Here is a 24,680-nt window from a genome sequence, read left to right as displayed (position 1 = left end):
ATGGAGAGTGTTTTCCTCTTCCAGGACAATTAGCCATTTCTTTAAGGTTGGGTACCACAGCTCATTAGGAGCTATGTTGCCTCTGGAACTGAGTAGAGCTAAAAGCAGACAACAGGCTCTCTTGATCCCTTCAGTCAGAGTCTTTCCTCATCCTCCCTTTTGCCATAAAAAAAATCCCAAGTTAGAACAAAACCTTCTCACAGAACTAACAATATTTTTTTTTTCTTCAAATACTGAATATTGCTCACAAGATAATGACAATAGCTTGTAGGAGTTGGTGAGGCAATGCCATTTGATGATACACAGTATTCTGCCATGCTGCTTGGAATTCATTAAAAATCTGTTGATAAAAATAGAAAATTGATTTTTTTGCAGCTTTTAAGCAAGGATCGTTTACAAGAGTATAATTCCTATATAACTCATTGTTTTCTAATGCTACCACAACGTTGTTGATTTCAAATATAGCAAAGTTAGAGCAGCTGACTATTCCAACCTGTAAAGCAAACATTGTATCCGACCCATACTCCTAGCTCAAGCATTAAGCTATACAATTAATCAGCATTTGCTACTTAATGAGCTTCTAAAACACACATGTCCTTAAAATTCTCAGTCATAACTCACAGCTTACTTGGACGTAAGTCCACATCCCAGCTCTGCTGCTGAATTGGGACACAACTTAGGTTGCTTAGCCTGTTACTATATTTGTTTCCCATGTCTGAAAGTGGATGACACTTCTTAGACACCCCACAGGGATAAGACTGAATTTGCTCAAGTTTGCAAAGCTTTTTGTGGTTCTTGGCTTACTATGCGGAACTGGAATGTGGCACACACATGCCAAATAGTCCTACAGCAACTGGGGACAGATTTTTCACATACCAGCTCTTTTACTCTGGGACAAATGGCTGCTGAGTCAAGTGGTGATGGGGCACATTGAGGACAAGGCTGATAAAATGTAAGCAGGAAAGCAAATAGTTACTTTAATGTTGCAGAAAAACAAAACTAAAACTCCCAGTAAAATCACTCTCTGTAAACAAGAGAACAACATAACCCCTTCTCAGAAGACTTTGACAAGCTGTTGTATTGATAGCTGATTCTGGCAGCTGCAACTGTAGAATATTAATGAAGCATTGGTACAAGAGCAGTCTGAACAGGTTGATTATGACTGACTGAAGTCTACAGTGCATGATATCAAGATACATTATTTGTCTGTAGCATTTGCTCTTAGTTTGACCTTGTTGCTTGCTTGCTTGCTGCATTTTTCTTTTTCTTTGTTCCCCTTTTTTTCTTCCTTTCCCTTCCTTCCTCCCTCCCTTTCTCTCTTTCGTTCACTAGTTCTCATTTGCCTAATTAAATTCAAATGTGCTGAGACCTAGATAAGAAAAAACGTTACATATCAGATGTTTTGAAAGTGTCCTCTTGCTCCGTTTCTCTCCTATTATTTGTTAGTAGGCACATGCAGCACTTACTACAGTAAGCTATGTTCTTGTTCACTGCTTACATAAATGGGATGTATACAGGGGAACTAGAAGGAGCTTAGGAGAAAATCCCTGTGCACAGTCTGACTGAAGGTATAGAGAGGCTGCGAAACCTCTCTGTATCTTATTGAGAGAAAGGAGATTGATGGCTTCACCCAGGATGCGCTTCAGTCACTGTTCCCCTGGTGCTTCCTTGGGCAGAGGGCAGGCAGTATTCCTCACCCACTGCTTGCCTATAGAAGCATAGGTATGAGCGGTGCTGGCTTGCCAGCTTTAAACACATGATGAAATCTGTGTGACTGACTGAAAACACTGGTGGTGACCTTAATTTACTCAAGTGATGCTTTTTAATTTTTTTTTTTTGACTGGTACCATGTCCTTTAGATGAGCATCACACACACCTGCTTTTTATGCTTTCTGCCATATTTCTTTTTATTCTTCACAGTCCATAATAAGCTCTGAGAGCTCTGAAGTGGCATTTTGCTTGTCACTGCCATTCCTCCCTCTTCTGCCTCTTCTTCTCTTGTCAACAATTATATCCACTCATCTAAAATGCTGTTTTATTTTGGTTGCTAATGGATTTTGCACTAGTCTGTATACTGCCTATGCGACCCAAATCTGAACTAGTTAGGCTTAGAGTAGAGCTAGGTCTATTAAAATGTGCTAGACTGCTTTAGAAGGAGTTCCGTTTCAGTGATATTAAGTGCAGATTTTACAGGAGAAAGTTGATTTAGCTCAAGAGCAGGTAGGGGATGTTTGAGATACTAGATTTAATATTCCTGAAAAAAATGAATACTTTATTCCTCTTGGTGCAAATGTATTTTTATTTTTTTTCCTTTTCACCTTTTGTTTATCTGGCACTAAAATTGGCTCTCATGATCATAAAGGAACATCAGGGAAGCTATTATTAACTCTACTCTGTGGGATAAACAGGAGGTGTGAGATACAGTGATCCAGGCTCTTTGTGACGGTGTCGTGTCTAGTGTAGGTTAGCAGACAGGGCCAGGCAATGGGCTTTGCACAATGTGCCTCTAGGCTGAGGCACAGGAGCAGCCGATGCCCCTTTGGCCATCTCCTGAATGCCCCCTTAGTTTACTTGAAGATTTTGAAGGGAGGAAAGCACTAAACTGTCAGAGCCTGTTCTGCTGCCCTAAAAGGGCGGATATAATGGGATCTTTCCAAAGCACCGATGCCTTAGGAATTCAGCAATATTCAGCATTCATCTGATTTAAGGTGGTGACATTGATTTTCAAAGTGGTTGTATGTTATTTTTAGGTTAAGGAGTGCTTCCTCAATAAATTGATAATCCCTTTCCATTTCTGTGGAGAGCAATGCCTTGATGTCCTGTGGCATTACTAAAATTTATAATAGAGATAGAAATGATGTCATATGAATATGAAATATGTAAACAAATATGCTGAAACCTTTGAAGTGTAAGAAAACAATAGTTAACAGGGGGGGCGTTAGTAAATAACCAAAACTTTTCTCAGTTGAGTAGAACAAGAGCTTTCTGGGACAGATAGCAAATTCTCTTGTTTACTGTCATTAAATTCACAGAAATAGGGTTCTGCTTTTCTTGCCAGTTTGGGGCTTTTTTGCTGTTGAAAGCAATTGATAATCACTATGTGTGTTACAAGTTGCAGTGAGCTTTCTGAAATACTTTTCCTTGTAATGAATCCTGATTCAGTAAAACCAAACTGGTATTATCTGCTTTGCCAAAGTTAAGTCTTAGGCAACCAGAATTGTCTCTACCTGTCCAACTTTTAGCGGCAGACTAGGGTTTTCCTCACTCGTGTATTTAAGTGGATTAATACTAAGACGAGACTAGGATAAGTAGAAACAAAGTACATGACAGAGGTTCTTTCTGGACATGCATATATAAAGAGATGGATATGCTCTGTGTACCGAGCAATAGGTATGTATTGCTGCCAGCAGCAAATCTGTATGATATGATGCAGAAGTCAAACTACCTGGGTTTTTGCAACCTTGCATAGAAGCCAGATATTATAGTGGCTGATTTATCTTCCCCCTGGAGGTCTGCCAATATCAGGGTGATGTCTACAATCAGCTTCACTGAAGTGGAGAATCAAAAGTATGGTGGGTTTCTATTACAGGACTAGCCTAGCGATAGATAATCTTGAAAGGAACACTTTGCTAGTTTTGTGGCATGTATTGCACACAGTGCTGCATGGTGTTTACCCTGAAAGTACTCCAGGCACTATCCTGAGAGATTAATATAAGGTGACACAGTTTGGGTTTTAGTTTTTGTTAAGATAATCATACCACTCCCACTGCTAATGCAGTTTGCTTTAAGAAATTGGAGTATGCCGTATGTGGCATGGAAGAAATCACATAGGAACTTGCTGGTAATCATAAGTGTAACAGCAACCTGCACACCATTATCATCCACAGCTTTTGATACTGGTATGGCAGGAGACCTATCAAGAGTAATAGTTGCCTAAATGCCCAAGAAAGAAACAGGGAGGAAAGAGGACTTTTCAGTTCATGCTGTCTGTGTAGGCGGGAAGAAAGCACAGTGGACTCCAAATCTGCGTTTGACAATAAAGGGACTTGATAGTGCAAAAGTCTCAGAATTACAAAGTAGATTCTAGCTACTACATGTTTTCTAAATAGGTTATGCGAAGTGTAGAAAGCTTAAGGTGTTAGACATCAGGATGATAATAACTATATGAAATTTATTTCAGGCCTTAGGAGTTTTATATGTATTTACCTATGCTTTCTTCCACTGCCTGAGTGTGTTGATTGCATCTCTTGGAACTGCTATAAGATACCACTCTGTTGGCATCTGTTATGGTAAATTCTAAATTAGAGAGTAGCTGTGGAAAGTTCGTGAGGTTATTAGTGGAAGACTTCCTGATGTCTTCTGACATGTGGAAGCAGAGCAAAAATAGTACCATCAAGCTCCACCTTGTTCCTGCAGGTAATATCAATATCAACTAATGTGAAGATGAAAATTTTAAAACTAGGAGTGCAATATGGAGTTTTAATATTTTCTATTTTTTATAATGGATACACAGGGAATTTAAAATCTATTTAGAACACACTTTTTTGATGTTCTCATGAGATAAGCAAGTTTTATGAACAATGGTCAAAAGTTGAATACTGACAGCATATGATAAAAAAACTGTGTAATGCATTTATTCCTTGCTGTTGTTGCTGATGATTTTCCTGAAGTACAGATAAATCCTGCTAACACAATGGCATTATCACATTAGTGGTAATTTACTGTACGTTTTTTTCATTGGTTCATGTAAGTTCAACTTCCAGGCTTTTGTGTTGTTTTTTTTTTCCATTTGATTCCTGTGCTAAACCCACACTGTAGATAGTAGAGTTATGTAAATTAGCCCACACAAAAACGTCACTTTCCAGTAAGTGACTAATTGCAAACACAACTTTAGTGACTGCAAATTGTAACAGTTGCCACATACTGAACAGGATATTGCAAATATTCTTGTGACAAGTTTTATTGCAGAACAGATTTTGCTTCTAAACACAGGTACTTGCGTTCTGCGGTCCCATGAAAGCAGGAAATTGGTCTTTGCTTTGCGGATTCTTTAGAATCCCTGCAGATCATGACTGAATACTGTAATTTGATAAAGAAAAAAGGAAAACTGTTCGAAACTCTGTTTCTTCTCTTCTTTTTCAGCCTGGTTCGAGACGAGACAGAGACCAAAAATGCCACCAGCATCAGCAGCGCCACAGTACCCACCTCCAGATGGAGGCTGGGGATGGGTTGTGGTCTTTGGGGCTTTTATTTCCATTGGGTTTTCCTATGCATTCCCCAAAGCCATCACAGTATTCTTCAAAGAAATACAAGAAATCTTCCACACATCATATAGTGAGATAGCTTGGATATCATCAATAATGTTGGCTGTCATGTATGCAGGAGGTAAGACATTTGTGAAATTCGGAAATATCATAGTTTGGGGGGTTTTATGGTCTTAAAGCATTTCAGGTTAATGACTACCTGATTTTATCATTATTACCTGAAGAATTTACCAAAATACATGCTTCATTTTGTATTATACTTTATCAGAGATTACTGGTATCCACTTCATCGTTAATGCACCATTTACTTTCTCTTTCAAAATATTTTGTATTCTTTCCTTTTTCTTTTCCCCTTAGGGCCTTTTATTTGTTTCTCTACCTAATTCTGTTTTGCAAATTTGCCCTAAATTCAGTTTCTGACAGTCACGTTTTCCAACAAAGCAATGACTAAGTAACTTTTCCCGGGACTGGGGTATGTTTGCTCAGTTTCCACTGTCTCGGTGAGATCTCTCAGGTAGGTCAGATGATGGATAAACACAGAAAATTATTACAGCAGTGAAGGTTCATTAGTCAGGCATAGGTAAGCCTCTGTAGACAGGGGGTTTATATCTCGTCCCTGTTTGCTCTAAATTAAAATCCTACTTTCCATTTAGGCCAAAAGCCATGTGTCATACATGCCATCTGTATGACAGCTAAAATACAATCTTATTCTTAGGACTGAAATGAATGGTGAACATAAATTCTCTGATATCTTTTTTCTTGTGAGCGTGTAAATAAAGAACAAGACAGATGAAAAAGGATTTTGAAGTATAAACCCATCCTTAAGTACTAAGTGTCAAACCTGCTTTGGCAGGTTTTGTGTCTATCAGCCTCCAAGACTAACTGTTAAATTCTGCTTAATTCCTTCATTCTTTCAGATTATTTTTTTTTTTTTTAAGTATTGGTGGGAGCTAGCTACTACTTTGGCAAAACACTTTTTTCAGGCAGTCCAGAGGTCCAAAAAAGAGGTTATATCAGGCAATAGATCTGGTGTTGCCCTGTCTTTGGATCTTACGAGGTAATCAATTAGAGCATCTCAGACTGTTTGCAATGATGGAGCAATTAAATTCTCCATATATATTGAATATTTATATGTATGTATGTATATGTACCTAAGTATAGAAATATATACATAGGAACTGAAAACATTGTGCCAGTAGCACATTGAGAATTCAGTATCTTTAAGCACTGAAGAGCATCACTCCAGTATTTTTCAGAAGTGTTATCTGTGTGATAGTAAAGTATGGTATTATCAGGTCCAGTAAACAACCTATTGAAGGAAGCATGGAGTCTTAGTTTTAGCATGGTATTTTTTTATCTCTGATTTCAGCCTACCTAAGTTTCAACACCTGAATGACCCTAACTCCTTTCACAGTCAGGGAAGAGAGGTAGATGCCTACAGAGAGGAATTCAGGCTACCTGAGTTGCTCTAAATACCTGTGTTTCCTCTCTGACTATAAAAATGAACCTGCAGCCAGCATAGCATTAGCTTAAGCACCTCAGGTAAATATTTTTCAGTTAATGGGATGGAAAAATAGATCCTTTCTTCAAATGCTGACAGAGACAGGACCTTATAAAGTCATCTTGACAAGTGGTGTCAACATCAACAAAAGCTTGCTTTTCAGACACTTTGATCCCATTTTTATTCATATATTAGTAGAGAATCATAAATTATTCATAGATTAGTATAGAATTACAAAGGATTTTATAGGACCAGCAACAAAACCCAAGTGATTCACCAAAATTCACCAGGTGAAGAAGTAACTTGAACTAAAGGAAAAAAGAACAGGTATATCCCGTCACTCAGGTTCCCTCTAATGTAATCACTTCTTTAGGATACATCAGCATTTGCACTGTGGAGTGTACCTGTGTAACCGTGGAGGCCGGTGAACAAGCACTGGACCCATGCAGAAGAAGGGAAAGGCACAGGAGTTTGTTTCTGCTTTCCCTATGCTGTGGCTTTTGACCTGGACTCTTTTTCACCACATTTTGTAATCGGAACTAAATTTTTTAAGGGTAGATTTGCATTATAGCACAGGTGCTGTTCTTTTGTTTTAACCTTTGAATTACATTTAATTTATGCCATTTCTGTCACCTCAGAGCTCACTCATGTTTTATTAACAGTACAGGTGCAAATCATGGGACATTTAGCTGTGGTCATTTTTACCTGTGAGGTTTAATATTCCAACTTTTCATGTAAAATACAAAACATTCAGTATTTCTGCCTTTTCTCTGATACTTCTTTTACTGTTTTGAGTACTAGCATACTAACTTCACCTGGACATCGACATTAAACATTATAAAATGGTTTACTATTCATTCTGCTAACACCTACCTCAGTCACTATGAAGTTTATCAGCACAGGAACAGTAGACCAGGTTGTTTGGATATCTTGTTACAGACTTGTGGTTTTAAAATGCTAAGAATGACAAGCCTGTCTGATATAAACACTCTTTGAAGCCATAGCTTCTCTAGAACCACTTCCTAAAAAATAGGCCATTTAGACAATCACTGGCAGAATATGAAATAGCAATCAGGAAAAACATTTCTGAAGGAAATCAGTCCATTGTTTTTGCTGTCTGAAGGTTTGATTCCTTAGCATTTGATGTGCTGTAATGTGAAATACACATTCAGACCATGAGTACAAGGTGTATTGTTTACTATGAATTGTCATACGTACGTCTGTGATGAACGCTCTGTTCATCATACCACTAATTAAGGTAACCTGAAAACATCTAAGATCTGTCATCCTCATTAGTGTTTAGCATTCAACCTATTAATCATCACAGTGGGGTCAGTGAGTAAGTTTAGTCTGTGCAGACACTTTTTGCTTTGGACGCCGCAGCCTCTTGCAGTAATTAGCTGGCATCTGTGTTTCAGTAACAAGGTATTAACTTACCTTTCAGTGGCTGAGAAAAAAAAAAAAGAAACTAATAAAAGGCATCCAGTAAGAAGCTAAAAGAATGTTAATTATGTTTATCAATTACTTCATACTTAGAATAAATGGCATTAAATTATAGCAGACCATCTGGCAATCCATATGGTCTCCTGCAGTCCTAGTTAATTCCAGCAAATAGGTCAAGCACAGCATTCACCCTGTTAGGAAAGCACTGAACAGAGGTGACAAATCTGATAAATCAAATCAATATGAAACACTTTTCCCCTCTCAATCTGTTGTAATATGCACTTTCATAGTGGTTTTTTGTGGTTTTGTTTATTTTCTTATGCTTTCTCTCCCCCCCCCCCCACCCCCCCACCCCCATCTCCTGGATGTTCATTAGAGTTTACTAAAAAGCCATCCCAAAAAGCCAGATGCTGTGGTGTGACCCAGGTTACCAGTATTGCACAGGCTCTACTGTTCAGCCCATGCCTAAAGAAGGCATTCTCTGGAGAGGAGCAATAGTTCAGTCTCCATGGCAACTCCTTTTTCTACCTCTCTAGAGCAGAGACTGTCAATGGTATTAAATTAAGGGTGATGGTTTTGTGATGGACTCCCACACTCAGGGGACTGTGACTTGAGACCACCAAACTTTTGTTACTGTAGGACAGAAGCTCGGACAAAATGGAATTAGTTGAGTTATCCTGACAGGACAATCTGTGTTTCTAGATGTGTATGAACACATATGCATATGCATATAAAATGTGCTTACATGTATGTATTCTTTTATACATAAACTATATCTGTATTCATATTCTTATAGAGCCATATTTATGCTCTAACATACACAAGCATTAAGGAATTCAAGAAAAAGATCAAATAGATTTGACCTCAAGTTCTCTCAGTTCATTCTTCTCTTTTTCAGAACTTCAGCTCTCGCTTTGCTGAGTGTTAGCAGCCAAAGGTGATTAGAGAGCTTCTTATCAGAGCTCGATCTGTTTCCAGTAAAAATGTTTTCATTACTTTCAGTGTAGGTTTGATAGAAGCCTTAGTGGCAGCTATGAAAGCCATGTGACAGGTCTGGTGATTTCAGACACAACTGACCTTGAGTTTTAGATTTCCTCAGGGAAAAAACAGTTGGTTTACTCCCTTGTCTTTAACTCATTTTTCCAAGGACAATTTCAGTTTGGATGTTTTGGGGTTTTTTTGTTTTGTTTGTTTATTTGTTTTTCCAAAACAATTTTTTGGGTGTAACATTGGTTTATAGAGATTAGCTTGAGAGCTGACAAATCCTTCAAGCCATACCCAGCTGCGAAATGTATGCTAGTCTTACTGAAATTCAAAAAAGAAGAGTTAATTTAAATTCTAGATAATATTTCTAAGTAAATAATTTTTAAAGCACCTTTGGACCCTTTTTGAACAAAGATGCTATATAAGTGTAAGCAGTGGCCGTTACTTTTTTTTGAAACACACTTATAATTTAAAAATGTGGAATTTAATAGCTTCCTCTCTTTTATTCTGTATTTCTTAAGTTACTCAAGTTTGAGGTTAAGTGTTTCCAAACAGTAGGGAAAAATCCCTGAAAGGATTTTTCATGTGACAACACAAAAGTAACCTATAGACAAGTTCTCATTTTGACTTTGTCAAATATTAATTTGGAAAATAATGTATCATATGGTATGTTCAAAATATTTGTGATTTTATCTCAGTGGGTGTTTTGGTGATATTGCTGTGAAGATGAAATGGCGTGCACAGTGGAGATGACAGTTGCGAAATCCATGTAACACAAACAACAGATGGTTATGGATTTTTACTTTTGGACAGGACCTGGGCTCCTACACTTTTTTTTCCTCCCTGGTAACATTTTCTTATTTTGTTTTTACAAATATACTGGCACAAGGAATTCAGTGGCCATGGATAAGGAGATTAAGAAGCTTTCTTAAATTGACCTGTGTCCTTTGTTGTCAAGGGCAAGCATTTTTCTCCATCAAAATATGCAAAGTGTTGAATTTTAATCACTTCATTTAGAGTGTCTTTGAAAGCAGAACTTACCAGCTTTCTGAATGCCTTATGGGCATGAGGAAATGCTTCACATTTAGCCTAAAATATATGTAAAACATCTATGTCAAGTTAATTTGAGACTTGGAGATAAAGGAAAAGAAGTCATAATGAGGTGACACAAGAACAGAGCATTTTGAATCTTACTAGCAAATGGAGATCAGTACAAAAAAAAGGTATCAAGAGTAACAAAAGTATTATACATTTACGTAGTTCAGTTTTAAAGAAAGAAGTCCTAAATGCTAAGAAAGCCTGATAAGGCCTCTGAAGTGTAATACTGCCACTTCTTATGTTTGGAAGGCTTTTAGTTCTAGTAAAGTTGTACCTTTTAGGGTGGTGTTCTGCAGTAGCAATGGCTATTTAGAACAGAGGCCTTCCCTAATTTTCAGAAAACACTCTTTAAAATGGTCATGGGAAGAAAGATGACAAATCCCAGATCTGTTGTGGGTGGTTTTATACATTTTTTTCAAACTGGTTTGTTGTCCTATCTACAGGAGCAAGTTGACTTTTTAACTCTGCAAGTTGTTATGCCTGGCTGAGTGGCTAAGATCTAATCGTTAAATATTCAGTGACTTTTGGGGATCCAATTTTTTCAAGTTTTCATGAAACATAGTTTTTACTGGGGTCTATTAAGCCACGCTCAGGAAGCCATTCTCAAAGTTAAAGACATGCTGCCACCAAAAGAAATAAGGCTTTTTTGTCTTTTGTTGTACGCTTATGTTAATTTTGAATAACTGTCCGAAAGACATTATGCATCAAAGAATTTCCAGTGTGCTTCTACCAAGCTCTTTGAGTATCCAAACTGTAGGTTATTAGTAATAATTTGATGCATATCATAGAAATATTTGTGGTCACTTAAATCTAATTAACTCAAGCCCTTTACTAAAATAGTTCTCATTTACATACAAGTAGGCAATGTGGATTACATAATGAATGTTAGTTAAGCACTCTCCCTATTTAAGGCTTTGTGTTTGTCTTGATCTTCATTTGTCTTTATAGACAGGGATTTCTATAAGTAAAGTAATCAATATTGACAGCTCTTTTATCTGCAAAGAAGATTCTTTTTTCTTTCCTGCTTAGTTTCAAGTCATGGGTCAAAGTCAAACAATAATAAATAACATGCATCATAAAATACATTTTCTAACCACTAAAACTTTGGGTTTGTTTAAGAAAGATATCAAGGGACAAACTCAGGCCTTTGATATGTTCATTGAGCTTGTAAAGCTTTGACGAAAGAATGCTTATTTTGTGTGTACTAATAATGTTGGAATAGTTCCCATATAGTTTTTCATATCACTGGATCATACAATGGTTGTATTTGTGATGTGTGTCGGGTAATTCAAAGGTAATAAAACAATGGTCTAACACAACTGGGAATCATGAGATATTTAAGCAGATACCAGAGAAGTACTGTGGGGAAGGAAAAGTCTGTGTATACCATTGTAGTCACACCAGCACTTCAAATGAAATAATAAACCCAGCACTTTACAAAGAACTTATTATAGAATTTTACTGGTCCATTGTTTTGGAATGTCTAAGAACTATTCCCTTGTTTATTTTGAAGGGTATATTCAAGGGAAACAGAGTTGTACTGATATGTTTAGAAAATGTTCTAATCCAGTATCAAATCTCAACAGCTGAGACTTTTACTGATTCATAAAGATATGTAGATCTGTACTCATTAACAGAGGTAAGTGGACCAGGGACTTAGTGACAGATTTATGCTGATGCCAGGGGAGCTGCAGAAATCAAAGAATGAGGTGGTTTTAAATTATCTTTTATGATTACTTTAAACACCCTTTTAATTGATTAACTAGATTTGAAGATTTTTGCAGATACCACATATGACACAGGTACATAAACATATATACCGTATGAAGAGTTTTTGATCAGTCAGAGCCTTTTTAATCTTAACAGTGATATTCTATTAAGTTTGCATATGTCAAAAAGCACAAACAACTGCAGCTTTAGAAGGTAATATACTTTTCATTGGTGCATACAAACAAAAGAGAAGCTTACTTTTCTTTTCCAAAATTTTGGCAGGATTTTTTTAATTGTCAAGAAATAGTTAAGCATTTTCACTGCAGTTTTACCTGACTTTTGTTCAGGTGAATATGTACTAGACAGTCAAATGAAAGAATGGGATTAAAATAGGAGACTGTGATTGTGACATAAGACGTTGATATCCTCATCTAGTTCAAACACATCTTGCAACCCTTAGCCACTGATGACTGGAACATGTCCCTTTTGGTTTTCTATGTGTACTGCTTTGAAACACTTATCACTAAGTGCTTTGACTTTTAGTAAATTTTGAAGGAAGCAGTGCTACCCTTACAGCCTTTTAACAATAGTAACTGGAGATTATATGGACAAGACTCACGTGTTTAATCTTCGTCAGCATAGGCACCTACATCTGATGCAGTTGCCTAGACATCTTCTGTTGTCTGTCAGTAAAAACAGGAATTTCTGATTCATCCTTTCCTAACACACCAAATGAATCTTGTTTTAAAGTTCAGTGTCTTTTTTGAGTGCTGAAGTAATATAGAGGAAGAGTTCAGATGTCCATTTTGCACAGATCTGTGAGCGCCGCCCCCCCCCCCCCCCCCACAATTTTTGCCCTATACTAATACATTAAGTATTAGTATAGCCCTAGAGACCTTAAAATCTAACATTCCTGTTAAGAGATATGCACCCATGATTAGTGGTTTGAACTTGTTCTGGTTAAGGTTTGGTTTTCTTCTTTAATCTTCCTCTCATTATGTTGTATGGGTTGTAGTTCTCTCACATTTCAGTGACGCTAACTCAGTTGTACTAGTTGTGATACTATTAAAAGTAACTGGCAATTTTGAAATTACTTATTAGCTTGTAAATCTTCTCTAATCTTGTATTGACTTTCCTCATACCAGTAATTCCCTCTCTTCCATCACCAGCTAAGAAAAAAACACAACTGGGAGAATAGCTGGTTTGTCTAATAATTGACCGTTTACATTCTTTTGTAGCTGATTATAAGCTGAAAAAAAACAATGGATCTGTTACAATTACTTCTGTTCTGTGAATGATTTGAAAGTTGAATCCACTTCAGCATCTTTGTAACAAGGTCCCCAAACACTTCCTTATCAGTATCAGCTGGTGGTACCGATTTTGACACGGTACAAACCTTATTCATGCTGCTCTCCTATGGAGGGCTCCTTTGCTTTTCCAGGAACAGAACTTACTTGTCTGATTTTTTTTCTTCTATTACAAGAATGAGCTGCTCTGTCCCACCCATGCTGCTTCCAGATTTGCATATGTGTCCTAGCTTTTACCTTCTTATTGCTTTCTACATTGTAGAATGTAAGTTAAAGCTAGAACTTCCCAAGGAGTCTGCAATGGCTTTCAGGTTAGGACTGGCACAAGAGAAGGTGAGGGTGTCCTGTGTGACCTTCCCTAGAAAGGGGGTGGGTGGATGTGTGTACTCTTGTGTCCTTGGAAGTCAAATTTCACTCAGAATAGCATCAAGAGCAGCTCTGTTCTGAGTTGTTTGAATTATTGGCATATACCCAAATGGCAGAATTAATCCCTCCTTATTGTGATGTTTCTAAACTTTGAGTGTGTGTAATTACGTAGCTGAATCTGTTACTATTTGCATAAGCACAACAGTTGTAATTTCCAAAGCATCAAGTAATTAAACAAGGTGCAGGAGGTTTTACTACTGGATGTTCTACTTAAAGACTGTCTTTGCAGGAACTGTTCAATCCATAAGAAACCAAGACTGTAACTGTTACCATGAACATTTTGTTAAGGAACATAAGGTTTTAAAGCTGGTGAGAAGTAGCGTGATGTTACTTATGGTGAAATAAGATTTTTTTAGATAGTTAGTTAGTTAGTTGGTTTACCTGGACATCTATCCAGCAAAATGCAATAATGGTGATGATGATGAAGATGATGATGATGATGATAATAAAGTAAAATAGCTACATTATTGCTAAAGAGCTTTAGGTCATGTACTGCATATGGTGAATCTGCAGGTCTTCTTCGAATTTATAGCCAAATGTTCTAAAGTCACAGTTTGGCTAGTGACACTGGAAAAAATAAAAGATGACAGTAGGAAAACTTACAACAGATCCATTGACACACATAGTGATGAATGACAGTTTTCAATGATGATGTTATGCTCTTACCAGAGACATGTAAAATAACTGCGTGGCACTCCATTCCAAGTATGGGCATCATGGTGCTAATCTGCAATATGTGCTTAATTTTAAATGTCTTAGTGGTCTCATAAAGTTCAAAGTTAAAATAATTTTTTCACCTGGTTAAAGTCAGCATATAAACATGTTTATATATTTATGCAAATATGTTTACCCATAGGTGTTTGTAACATCAAGCTCTCTTGACAGTGTACCTTCAATGACTTAAGTGCTCCCAGAGGCACTCATTAAAATCTCATTTTTATTTATATCAACCTTAAAAAGACATTATTCATAAATGATTCATGTTTCTTCCCCAAAATAAAATACAAATAAAATATAGATTAGCTTTGAGGATTTACAGTATTCGAGCAAAACTGGTGGTGTTCACTTTATTAAAGCAATCATTTGATTAAACTTTTGACTTATTTATCAGTAAGCTTATTTCTGCTTCATAAATAAAAAGTAAAAATCTAGGGACACAGGACAATTTGACCTTAAGTATGATTCTCCTAACTTCAATTTCAGTTTATTGGATTCTGTAGAGTTCCAGTGCTGCAAAGTACATTGAGGGGTGAAGAATCAGGCACCATGAGTGTAAGGATTGTTCTGATTATTCATTGAAGCAACGAACTTATGTAACATAACACTTGTAGAATCATAGAATCAGAATGGTTTGGGTTGGAGGGGACCTTAAAGATCATCTAGTTCCAGCCCCCCTGCCATGGGCAGGGACACCTTCCACTAGACCAGGTTGCTCAATGCCCTATCCAGCCTGGCCTTGAACACTTCCAAGGTTGGGGCATCCACAGCTTCTCTGGGCAACCTGTTCCAGTGTCTCACCACCCTCACAGTAAAGAATTTCTTCCAAACAGCTAGTCTAGAGATACTCTCTTTCAGCTTAAAGACATTACCCCTTGTCCTATCACTACATGCCCTTGTAAGAAGTCCCTCTCCAGCTTTCCTGTAGGCCCCCTTCAGGTACTGGAAGGCTGCTATCAGGTCTCCCTGGAGATTTTGCTTCTCCAGGCTGAACTTTGAGGTAGTGACCTGAAATTGTATGATTGTCACATGAGAAGAGAATGTTGTCAACGTTAGAGATAATTGTAGGGGCCAGATGGCCTGAATAATCATTTTTTCTTAACACATTTTTATTGTCACAGAAAGTTACAGAAAATCTAAAAAAAAAAAAAAAGTTTGACAAAGCACTCCACAAACCCCTCTCTCCTGTGGGCTGCACTTGCAGAAGGACTACACATTGCAGAATGTCACGGGGCAATTCATGTCAGGGTGAAGTCCAATGTGTGTTACGTGACTACATATACAATAATGAGCAACATAGTCCTGCAATTTGGCTTATATTAAAATAAAAAAATAGAGAGCTGCAATGTTTTTAAGACGATTTGGTAATGAAATGCGATGTAGTACCGAATGACCTGAAACAAGATGTTTGTGAATATTTTGAAAAGCTAAGAGGAAAAGTTAGATCATGGGAATGCCAGATATTTGTATTAGTAATTTGTTTATTCGTACAACAGAAGACGTTTGAGATATTTCAGAGTGACTTATTTGAAGACTTTTAGTTCAAATGAAAATTCTGAGGCTTGAAATTTTTATTTCAGCTTGGGAATAAAATGGATGTTTAAGCCAAAAGAATGTTTCATGCAATGCTAGTTCTAATTTTATGTATCATTCCTTAAAAATCAAATAGCATGTCACAAAGATAGTACACGTGGGAGTGATTGTCTTGTCTTTCACACAACACCATAATTTGTACCTGTGCAAAGAGTGGGCAAGGTTATATAAACCATTGCCGTTGTGATTTAGAAGCTTTTCATATTTACTTACTCAAATGTAAACAATAACCTGAGTGCAAAGCACTTGACCCTCTGCTCAGGGAAACAGAGCTGAAGTGGCAGATGGGATTAAGACAAGAACAGATTTGTATCATAGAATTTCCTCTGGATCATTTCTCCCGATGTTATAAAAATTTGCGTGACAAGGTGTTCAGATATACATATTGCCCAGATCAGTCAACTTTCTAACCAATTGCTTGTCAGTAAAATGTATTAAAAGTTACTAAAGAAACATAGTTCCTCCTGTGGGAAGAAAATAATTCTTTCATTAGTAAACCTAAGTTATATTCTTTTCACAAGCATAAATGTTAAATCCTTGCAGAAGCAGGTATATTTCAATGGATTATTTCAATATGTTCAGGTTCAAGAATACCAACATAACTCCTTAGATGAAAGCTCGCTCCAGGAATGCATGATGTTCGGGCAGTGTCTGTAATACAAAACATGAGAAGCCTATATTTCAATGGGCACTAATTTATTTTGAATTTATGATGCATTACAATCATTAGAAGTAAGCTGTTTGGCATTACTCAGTGAAGAATAAGGTTTATGCCAGTGGTGGGTTGTTTTATTTCTTTACAGTAGGTAAGAAAATATGCCTGGTTCAAAAGCCATACAAATATTATCTTCAAGTACAATAAGATGGCACTAGGTCACCAAGCCACTTCATGTTGCTTTTTGCAGCAGAACTGAGATATCCCATGATTATATAAGCAGAGCACTAGGCTTCCCCAGCCCCTCCACCCCGCCATTTTCAGAAGAACTTGTCTATGGAGATACATCCTCTGCTGCTGCAAGGGAAGGGACCGTGCAGAGAACGTTATACATGCTGTTTCCTCTCTAGTCCAGGCAAAACAGAAACGCCATAAATACCTTTGCCCAGATTCCTTGTAATATATTCCTTTTCCACTGCTTAAGTCCCAGGCTTCCTCTGCTAATTTTTTATGATTCTTTCACTCCTTACTTGGTCATATTAACATATGAAATATTGTTTTCATAAAGGAAGGCATACTTCTCCCCTCATTAAAGGAAGTCATCATGTTTTTATTGGTAAAAGTCCATGGAAAGTGTATTTGTCAGCCCAGCCCACAAAAGAAATGGCATGTGACTATACATAGGAAATGTCTAAATATTTGAATGACCCATCAGGTAAAGCTTTTCCCATTGTAGATGCAAATCTAGAAGTGTCAACTTGATGACAAATTCAACTCCGATGACAAAAAGTATATGAGGTGGGTATGGGAATATGCAAAAATAAACTGACATCTGCTCAGGTAATGTACAGACTAAAAAAAAAATGCATCTGGCTGCTCTTTCAGTTCTGTTGAAGAGAGTGTCAGGCATGCACATTTTGCTGTAAAAGGCTAGAGAGAAACAAGGGAGAAAGAATAAGGAGAGAAGAGATTAGAACTCATTCTTCAATTATTGATTAATCAGTAAATATTTTATTGAAGATTATTATTTCTAAAAAGCAGTTAAATGTAGGTTGCCTGAAGTTTAAGTAACCTGGAAGATGCTGTGATCTGAACCTGTGGGACACTTTTAGAGTTCTGGACCGTTTCACTAAGTTGTCTACAAAGGTTCCGCGTCCTCTGGGGTCTAATAAAGGCTACTGCGGTGGGCACAGCTGAAATAAAGAAATGCTTTGAAAGATAAATAAATCTTGTTAATATTGTTGATCAAGAGGCTAATCATTTGATAACTTCTGGCTTTTCGACATTCTACTTTTGATTTTTTCTTCATGCTTATAGCCATTATACAGTTTGTATTGCATTTAGTCTTTTTGACTGGGAAGAGGAAATGTTTAGTGTTACATTTACATATCATTCTATAATTAAACAGATTTTCTCAGTATACATACATGTTATTTTTTCACTTGTCTGAAAACAGGAAAAGAAAACACAAATGAATTCCCCCAAAGTTTCTCACTTTTAATTGACAACTGAATAATCATGTCCGTTATGTGTCCGTCATGTTGTGTGTTCCCCCACCCCCTACCCCCACCCCCCAGTTTCTCAGTCTCCCCTTTTTCAAAATACTGGGAAAAATGCAAATTATGTACCAGGTATGATCCCATTAATATTCTACATTGTCTGCACTTACTCTGAATACCTTAGGTGCCAAAACCTAATGAGAACACTCAGTTCCCATTTTATATATCTTTGAAACACAAATTCCCTTCCCTCTCTTATTTCCTTTTCCCTTTTCCTTCCCCTCCCTCTTCCCTTTCCCTCCTTATGTCTCTCTTCTCATCCCTCTAGTATGTTTTTAACTAAATATTATGAAAATACATTTACCTTATGCAGTTCTTCAGACATGATCTAATTTATGGGCTGTAAAGGAATTTGGGAAATTCCCACTCTTAAGCTTCTAATTATTACCATTGAAAGTCACATATGCATTTTATTGGATATTATTAAAATACAATTATAATGGAAATAATGATAAAATAATGTTTTAGAAAGTTGTGGGGTTTTTTTATAAAGTACATTTTAAGCTTAATGATACATATGTGTTAAGTAGCAAATGCATTTGGAAATAATTTTACAATCTTATTGACAATGACCTAAATATGATGACTTCTCAGGACACTTCCAAGTTATAAATACATCCAGATTTATACTTCTCATTACATATATTCTGAATATGTAGATGAGATTTAATGATCCACTCATGATCCATAATTCACAGTTAGTGGTTCATGGAAACATCATAGGCAGCAGATTGAGTATTTGCAGTTTGAAGTTTAATTATACAGTGCAAAATGGAGACCAGAATGTAATATATTAAAGGAGCAACTAGGAAGAAGCATGTCTTGTGCTTTCTCTGAAATTACGTATTATTGCCTGTAATAATATATAAGAAATCATTTCCAAGTTGGGTGAGGTAATAGTACTCTGGAAGAAAACAAATAAACTGTAGGATGATCTGCAGGGTAAAAATGGGATGTTGTATGAGCAATTAGTAGAAGACAGAGAAATCCAAATGACAGTATTAACTGAAGTTGGCTGGATTTTTCACAATGAATTCATTATCTGAAAAATGTAATGATTTGAGTTGCAGAGAATATAACCTAAGTTCATAAAAACTAGTAAATAGCCTGTGCAAGGTCTTTCCAAAGTGTTTGCTATGGTTTTTTGCTCTCTGTGATGTCTGCTAAGCTTCCAAATAACAAAGTATTGTTCTGCTTCCATGACAATTTAGATTCATGCCAACCTATGAAGTCCTGAGGAGTAAATTGCAGTTAAATACTAAGCATTAAAAATTCATTGTCTTTTCTTCTGCAGGAAACTTTCATTTATTCTTCCAAGTATCTTGTATTTGCCACTGAATTTTCTAACGTTCCTGTTGATACACTACATGACAGTTACTGCTTAAGTTACAAGCTGGTTGCATCAGTTTTCTGAGAAGAAAAGAACATTTTTCTGAGAAGACTGTTTGCAATGCACATATCATGTGCTGGTGCTGATGCTATTTCCAGCTGTCCCCATTACAGAGGCATGCAGGCCACTTTGTGAGAAGTATGTGCCTGGTGTTAGAATGCCTCTATTTATATGCATCACTTTTACATAGGTGCTTTGATTTCATATCGTGATTAGCTTGTTCTCACCTTTCTTCTTTCATTTTTCTTGCCTTTTTCCAAATAGAAAGACTAATTTTTGCAAATATCTATGCATGAGCTTCACTTTACTGAGAGATACTGAAGGTAAATATAAGGAGAGTTTTAAAAATGTTGAAATATTTTGCTGCATCTGACTTCATTTCACAATAAATGTGTCAGTGTTAAATGGGGGCAATTAATTTTGAGGCAACTTTATTTGTAGTGGGTGAATATGAATGTTTCTGAAAACTGGCAAGTGGTCAGCAACTCATAGAATTACACTCATTTCCCATTAAATATTATGAAGTTTCATATTGCTAATTTCAAAAGAAATGTCATAAATCATCATAAAGTCTTCTGCTTTGTGATCAAGCATTTTAGCCTTTCATGAAAAAAATGCTGTAGTGGAGCATGCAAAAGATAATTAATATAAAGCTTCAATATATATCCATGTAAATAATAATCAGCATGGCTTCTCCTTGATTAAAAACTGGGCAATTTTCCAACTTTGAAAAGTGCATAGATATAGAGTAATTTGCTAGCTTGAAGATGTTTTCTAAATTACATGGTCCCTAACTCCATATACATTTGCACCCTGACAAACAAGTAAAAAACCTGTAAGCCAAACAACAGCTTTAATTAAAATAGGCAATGCCCTTGGTTCATGTCTCTGATGAATCACTGGGGGGAAAAAAACCCCAAACCCACAAACAACAAAATACCAAAACAGATCAAGGATCTTTAATTTCTACACAAAAGCAATATATTTAGTGCAAGCACCAGTGCCACTGATCACTTACTGTGTTTCTTCTGAACTTTTCAGGAAAAAGGCAGCCATAGTTGCACCAGGCATACATGTTCCTGACCTGAGCACATCAGTCCAAAATTATCAGATGCAGCTTTTTTGGAGGGGGAACCATGAACAAGCAATCAGTGTGCTGAGACACTCTACCATCAGCCAGAGCCCTATGAATTACCCCACAGGACTGCCGTATTTTTTAAAAGTCCTAAGGAATATCTGAAGGTCCAGTTAATCCAAATAACAGATAAAAAACCAAAAGATAGATACTTAATAGAATTCAAGGATCCTTCAGGACACAAGTGAGAATGTGTAAATTCAGGATAATGGTGCTGAGGAAATGTAGTTAGAGGAGAGGAAGTGGTGAGCAAAGTGTGATGGATGGTTGAACACCTGACTGCTTACCCCCCAGCATGCTGGGCTTTCAGCTGCTGAGCTACCTTAATGCATAGGTTGGTGACGCTGACTCAGTGTTAGCCATTTCTTGTCGGTGATATTTATTGCAAGAGTATTTTTTTCTCTTTGCTTTCTGTCAAGGTTACTGTATTATCTAGATTTATGGAATCAGTGCAGCCAGTTGTAGATATTATATGAAATGGAAAAATAAATACTGCCAAATGCATAGAGGAACTACAAATAAAGCTTTCCAATGATTGTTGAACTATGTTAACTTCATTGCTGTTACAGAAATGCATAGGATATGTCAGAAACACAGGTTACCATTCCCAGAAATGTGGTATAGAATCTACAACACAAAATAACACAAAAAATCTACAACAAAAAATAACACCCAAACAGTTGCATGACATTTTAGTATTTTCAAATTCATTGATACCTTTTTGTATTTTTTTCTCTCTGTCATCTCTAAATTCTATCCAAGAGTAAAAGTATTTAGCGAAAGGTTTTTGAACTAGAGATAAGACTGTCACAAAAATACTCAGTTATTTTTAGCTCTGCTTGAGAAAAGCAGCATATTTTTGAAGTGTTTTCCAACTTAATTAACAGGTTTTAAAGGTGATTAATTTTGAGTTGCTTTTCCTCTGTAAGCCAGAGATGACATTCCAATAGTAGTAGTAAGTACTTGCTTAAAGCATTTATGGTTGAAGGAGTTGTTTTAAAGTGAAAGATAAGGCTCTGCTTTAGAAAAAATAGGGGATTCTTTGCCAAACAAAGCAAGTCAGCTCCTGCAAGTAGATCTTATATTTTGGGGGGAAAGAAAAAGAAGAAAAAAACAGCAAAAGAAAAAACCACCTCTGACTGATATTAGCAAGTAGGTTATCCTGATGATAGTTCTTGCAGCTCCTCGGGTTTTTCCAGCTTTGTAGGAAACAGAAATAAAAAATAAAGCTGGACTAGAAAGATAGCTGCATTGACTCTGCAGAGCAGATGGCTGCAAATGTTATTGTGTTTCAGTCACTTGACTTGACAGTATGCAATCTCCAATATTGCATTAGTGCAACTTGAAATATTATTGCGTTTATTTTCAACTTCTTTCAGCCATTCACTTTATTTAAATAAATGTCATATTGTTCAAACTGAGTCATTTCAGGTTGCTTTGGATCAATGACACTATGAACACTGTATGGCATTGTCAATATATGTTTAAGGAATTATCTTTATATTAGGAAGGTTCATCTCTAGTTCCATACTAAAAATAATGCAGGTAGCAAAGTAAAAAGCATAAATACATTGGCTGTATGTGAAACAAGTTACAGATGTGAATGATCTTTGATTACATCACTGTATTATAGCAGTGAGAAATCACACCAGAATGAATAAATTAAATACTGAAACCTAGATTACATACTTTGCAAAGACACTTTCATTCCTCCAGTGAATACAAATACAGAATAGACCCAAAGATAACTTTATTTTGGACATAAAAGACAATTACGGCAGCTTGATACTGCTACAGACCAATCCCTAGTATTGTAACCATTCTAACTAGTTATTATACATTTAAGTTGCTGAACATTTTTTCATCCCTCACAGAAAGTGGTGTCTATTTATGGGAGAACTCTAAAGTAATTTTTTTTTCTTTTGTTCAGTTTGGTAAGAAAAAAACTGATGGAAAAGAGAAAAGGCAGCAAGAATTCTGGTGTCCTAGATTCTTTTCCTCTTTTAAATTAATGGAGTGTACCTAATACATTAGATCTTATAAATGTTATTCTACTTGAGAGATGAGCAAGATGTGCATTTTATGCCAAATAAATCTTCCTTTATTCTATTTCATGGCCTTAAAACTAATCTGCCTGTACTATTACCTCAAGGTATTATGAAGTGGAAATACTGTTATCTGGTTTGCATCCTTTAAGCTTTTAAAAGATACCAGATATGAAGACTCAGATCATTTTTTGAAGTTTATGTTTTCTTTAGGGCTGAAAAAAGCAAATAAATGGACAGATATGTGTATATGAGTGTGTGTGTATCTCTGAGAATGTAACTATAAGAGAAAGAATATTAAATTTAGAGTGTATAGTTTGAGTCCTCTATTCATTTCCACAAAAATAACAAGCAGTATATTTCTTTAAAAAGAAACTTTAGTGTTCAAGTTATGTTTAAACCATATTAGCAAAATAAACATCTTTTAAGGGGAAAAAAGGTGATTATTTCTTCAAACATCTGCCTTTTGAATCTACTTATTGTTCACTAATGTAGTCTTTTTTATTGCTTTTCATTTACAACAGTATGCCTTAGCAGAAGATGAGGATTTAAATGGTGATAGAAAAGATAAACTTGAAAGTGAGAGGAAAATATGGTTTATTGCTACTTTTCTTATTACAAGAAGTAATCTATCTCATGTGTATACAATACGTTTCTTCTAAGAAATCCTGGTATTCACTGAACACCAGAAAAAGCACCTTTGTCCTCACATTTTACACAATACAGATGTGCAAGTGAATGTTCTGCTGAGCGGTCAAAACAGAACGTAGACATCACATTATTATAGATTTTGTATAAAACATCATAAACAGCTCCCAGATGCATGAGCCAGTGTCTGCTTACATAGCTGAAATGACTTTTGCCATCTTTCCTTTGACATATGACAAACAATGTGAAAAGCTGCTATTTTTTGTGTTCTTCTAAGTCATTTGTGGCCTGCTGCACAGGCCTTCCTGAAACCGTTCTTCGGTGGCATCAGTTACAGTTGCTGCCTTATTCCTTCTCACATTCTGGTCATTTGCTTCAAACAGACAGATATAAAACAAAAATACAGCCAGGAGACTGTTAGCATATTACGATAATGGTCTTAAATTTGGTTTAGGGAGTGTATAGTCTTATGTGGCTGATGGTTTGTAGGTGCTAAGGGAGAGATCAGATTAAATATTCTTGTGGGCTTCCTGACTTAACATCTGTTATGTAGTTACTTCAGGCTTCGTGAAAGTAGACTCAGAGATCCAGCAGTCCTTTAGTGCATTAATGTGCATTAATGTATAATGTGATTTTGGTAGTGTTACAGTGCTAAAACGGCATAATCTTCCTTCTACTAAAAAGAAAAAAACTGCAAGAAATATAGATACGTGCTGTCATGTGAGCATTGCTTAAATAATTGTGGAAGCTGTTAGATGTGAAATGAAATTTGTGTATGGCTATAAAATGTGTGATGATAGACAAACAGCTGGGATTTATGTAGATTCATATACTTCAAGGTATGAATATGCATTATTTCATGAGACTCCAAAACCAGGTGTATACGCAGATGTCACAAGAAAATGTTTAAATTACTCATTAGATTGGAAAGGTTCCTGGGTAACTTAGGGAGTAAGCTTAAACTAACTTTATGGCTTATAGAACAATTAGTATTTCCCACATGCACAAATTTTAAATCAAAGTATTGGAATGTACTAAAAGAAAACCCAAAATTAAATGGAGATATGATGGAAAATGCACATCATTAATTTGAGAAAAACGTCTCAAAGAGACTATTAGGTTTAAAGGAATTTTAAGTTTATAATCCATTCCAGCTTTAGGTCATTTGAAAGTACAGAGCTTAGACCCATCAGACAGTTTTGTCT

General features: G+C 36.3%; 1 protein-coding gene across 2 annotated transcripts in view; it reads left to right on the top strand.

Moving 5' to 3' along the window:
* The window catches only part of SLC16A7 (solute carrier family 16 member 7), an 81,398-nt gene that overhangs the window by 44,935 nt on the left and 11,783 nt on the right, over positions 1-24,680 (top strand). The window contains exons 1-2 of one of the 2 annotated variants that reach the window (XM_056340863.1): positions 4,840-4,992; positions 5,143-5,385. In XM_056340863.1, the coding sequence (XP_056196838.1) occupies positions 5,172-5,385 (214 nt within the window). In that variant the 5' untranslated portion in view covers positions 4,840-4,992; positions 5,143-5,171. Of the gene's footprint in view, positions 1-4,839; positions 4,993-5,142; positions 5,386-24,680 lie in introns of those variants that run through there. The other variant, XM_056340864.1, reaches the window with a different exon arrangement.

The sequence above is a fragment of the Falco biarmicus genome, chromosome 5 (assembly GCF_023638135.1).
Source record: "Falco biarmicus isolate bFalBia1 chromosome 5, bFalBia1.pri, whole genome shotgun sequence".
Taxonomy (NCBI): Eukaryota; Metazoa; Chordata; class Aves; order Falconiformes; family Falconidae; genus Falco; species Falco biarmicus.
The sequence above is the reverse complement of the archived record's forward strand: the minus strand, read 5'-3'. Positions and strand labels throughout refer to the sequence as shown.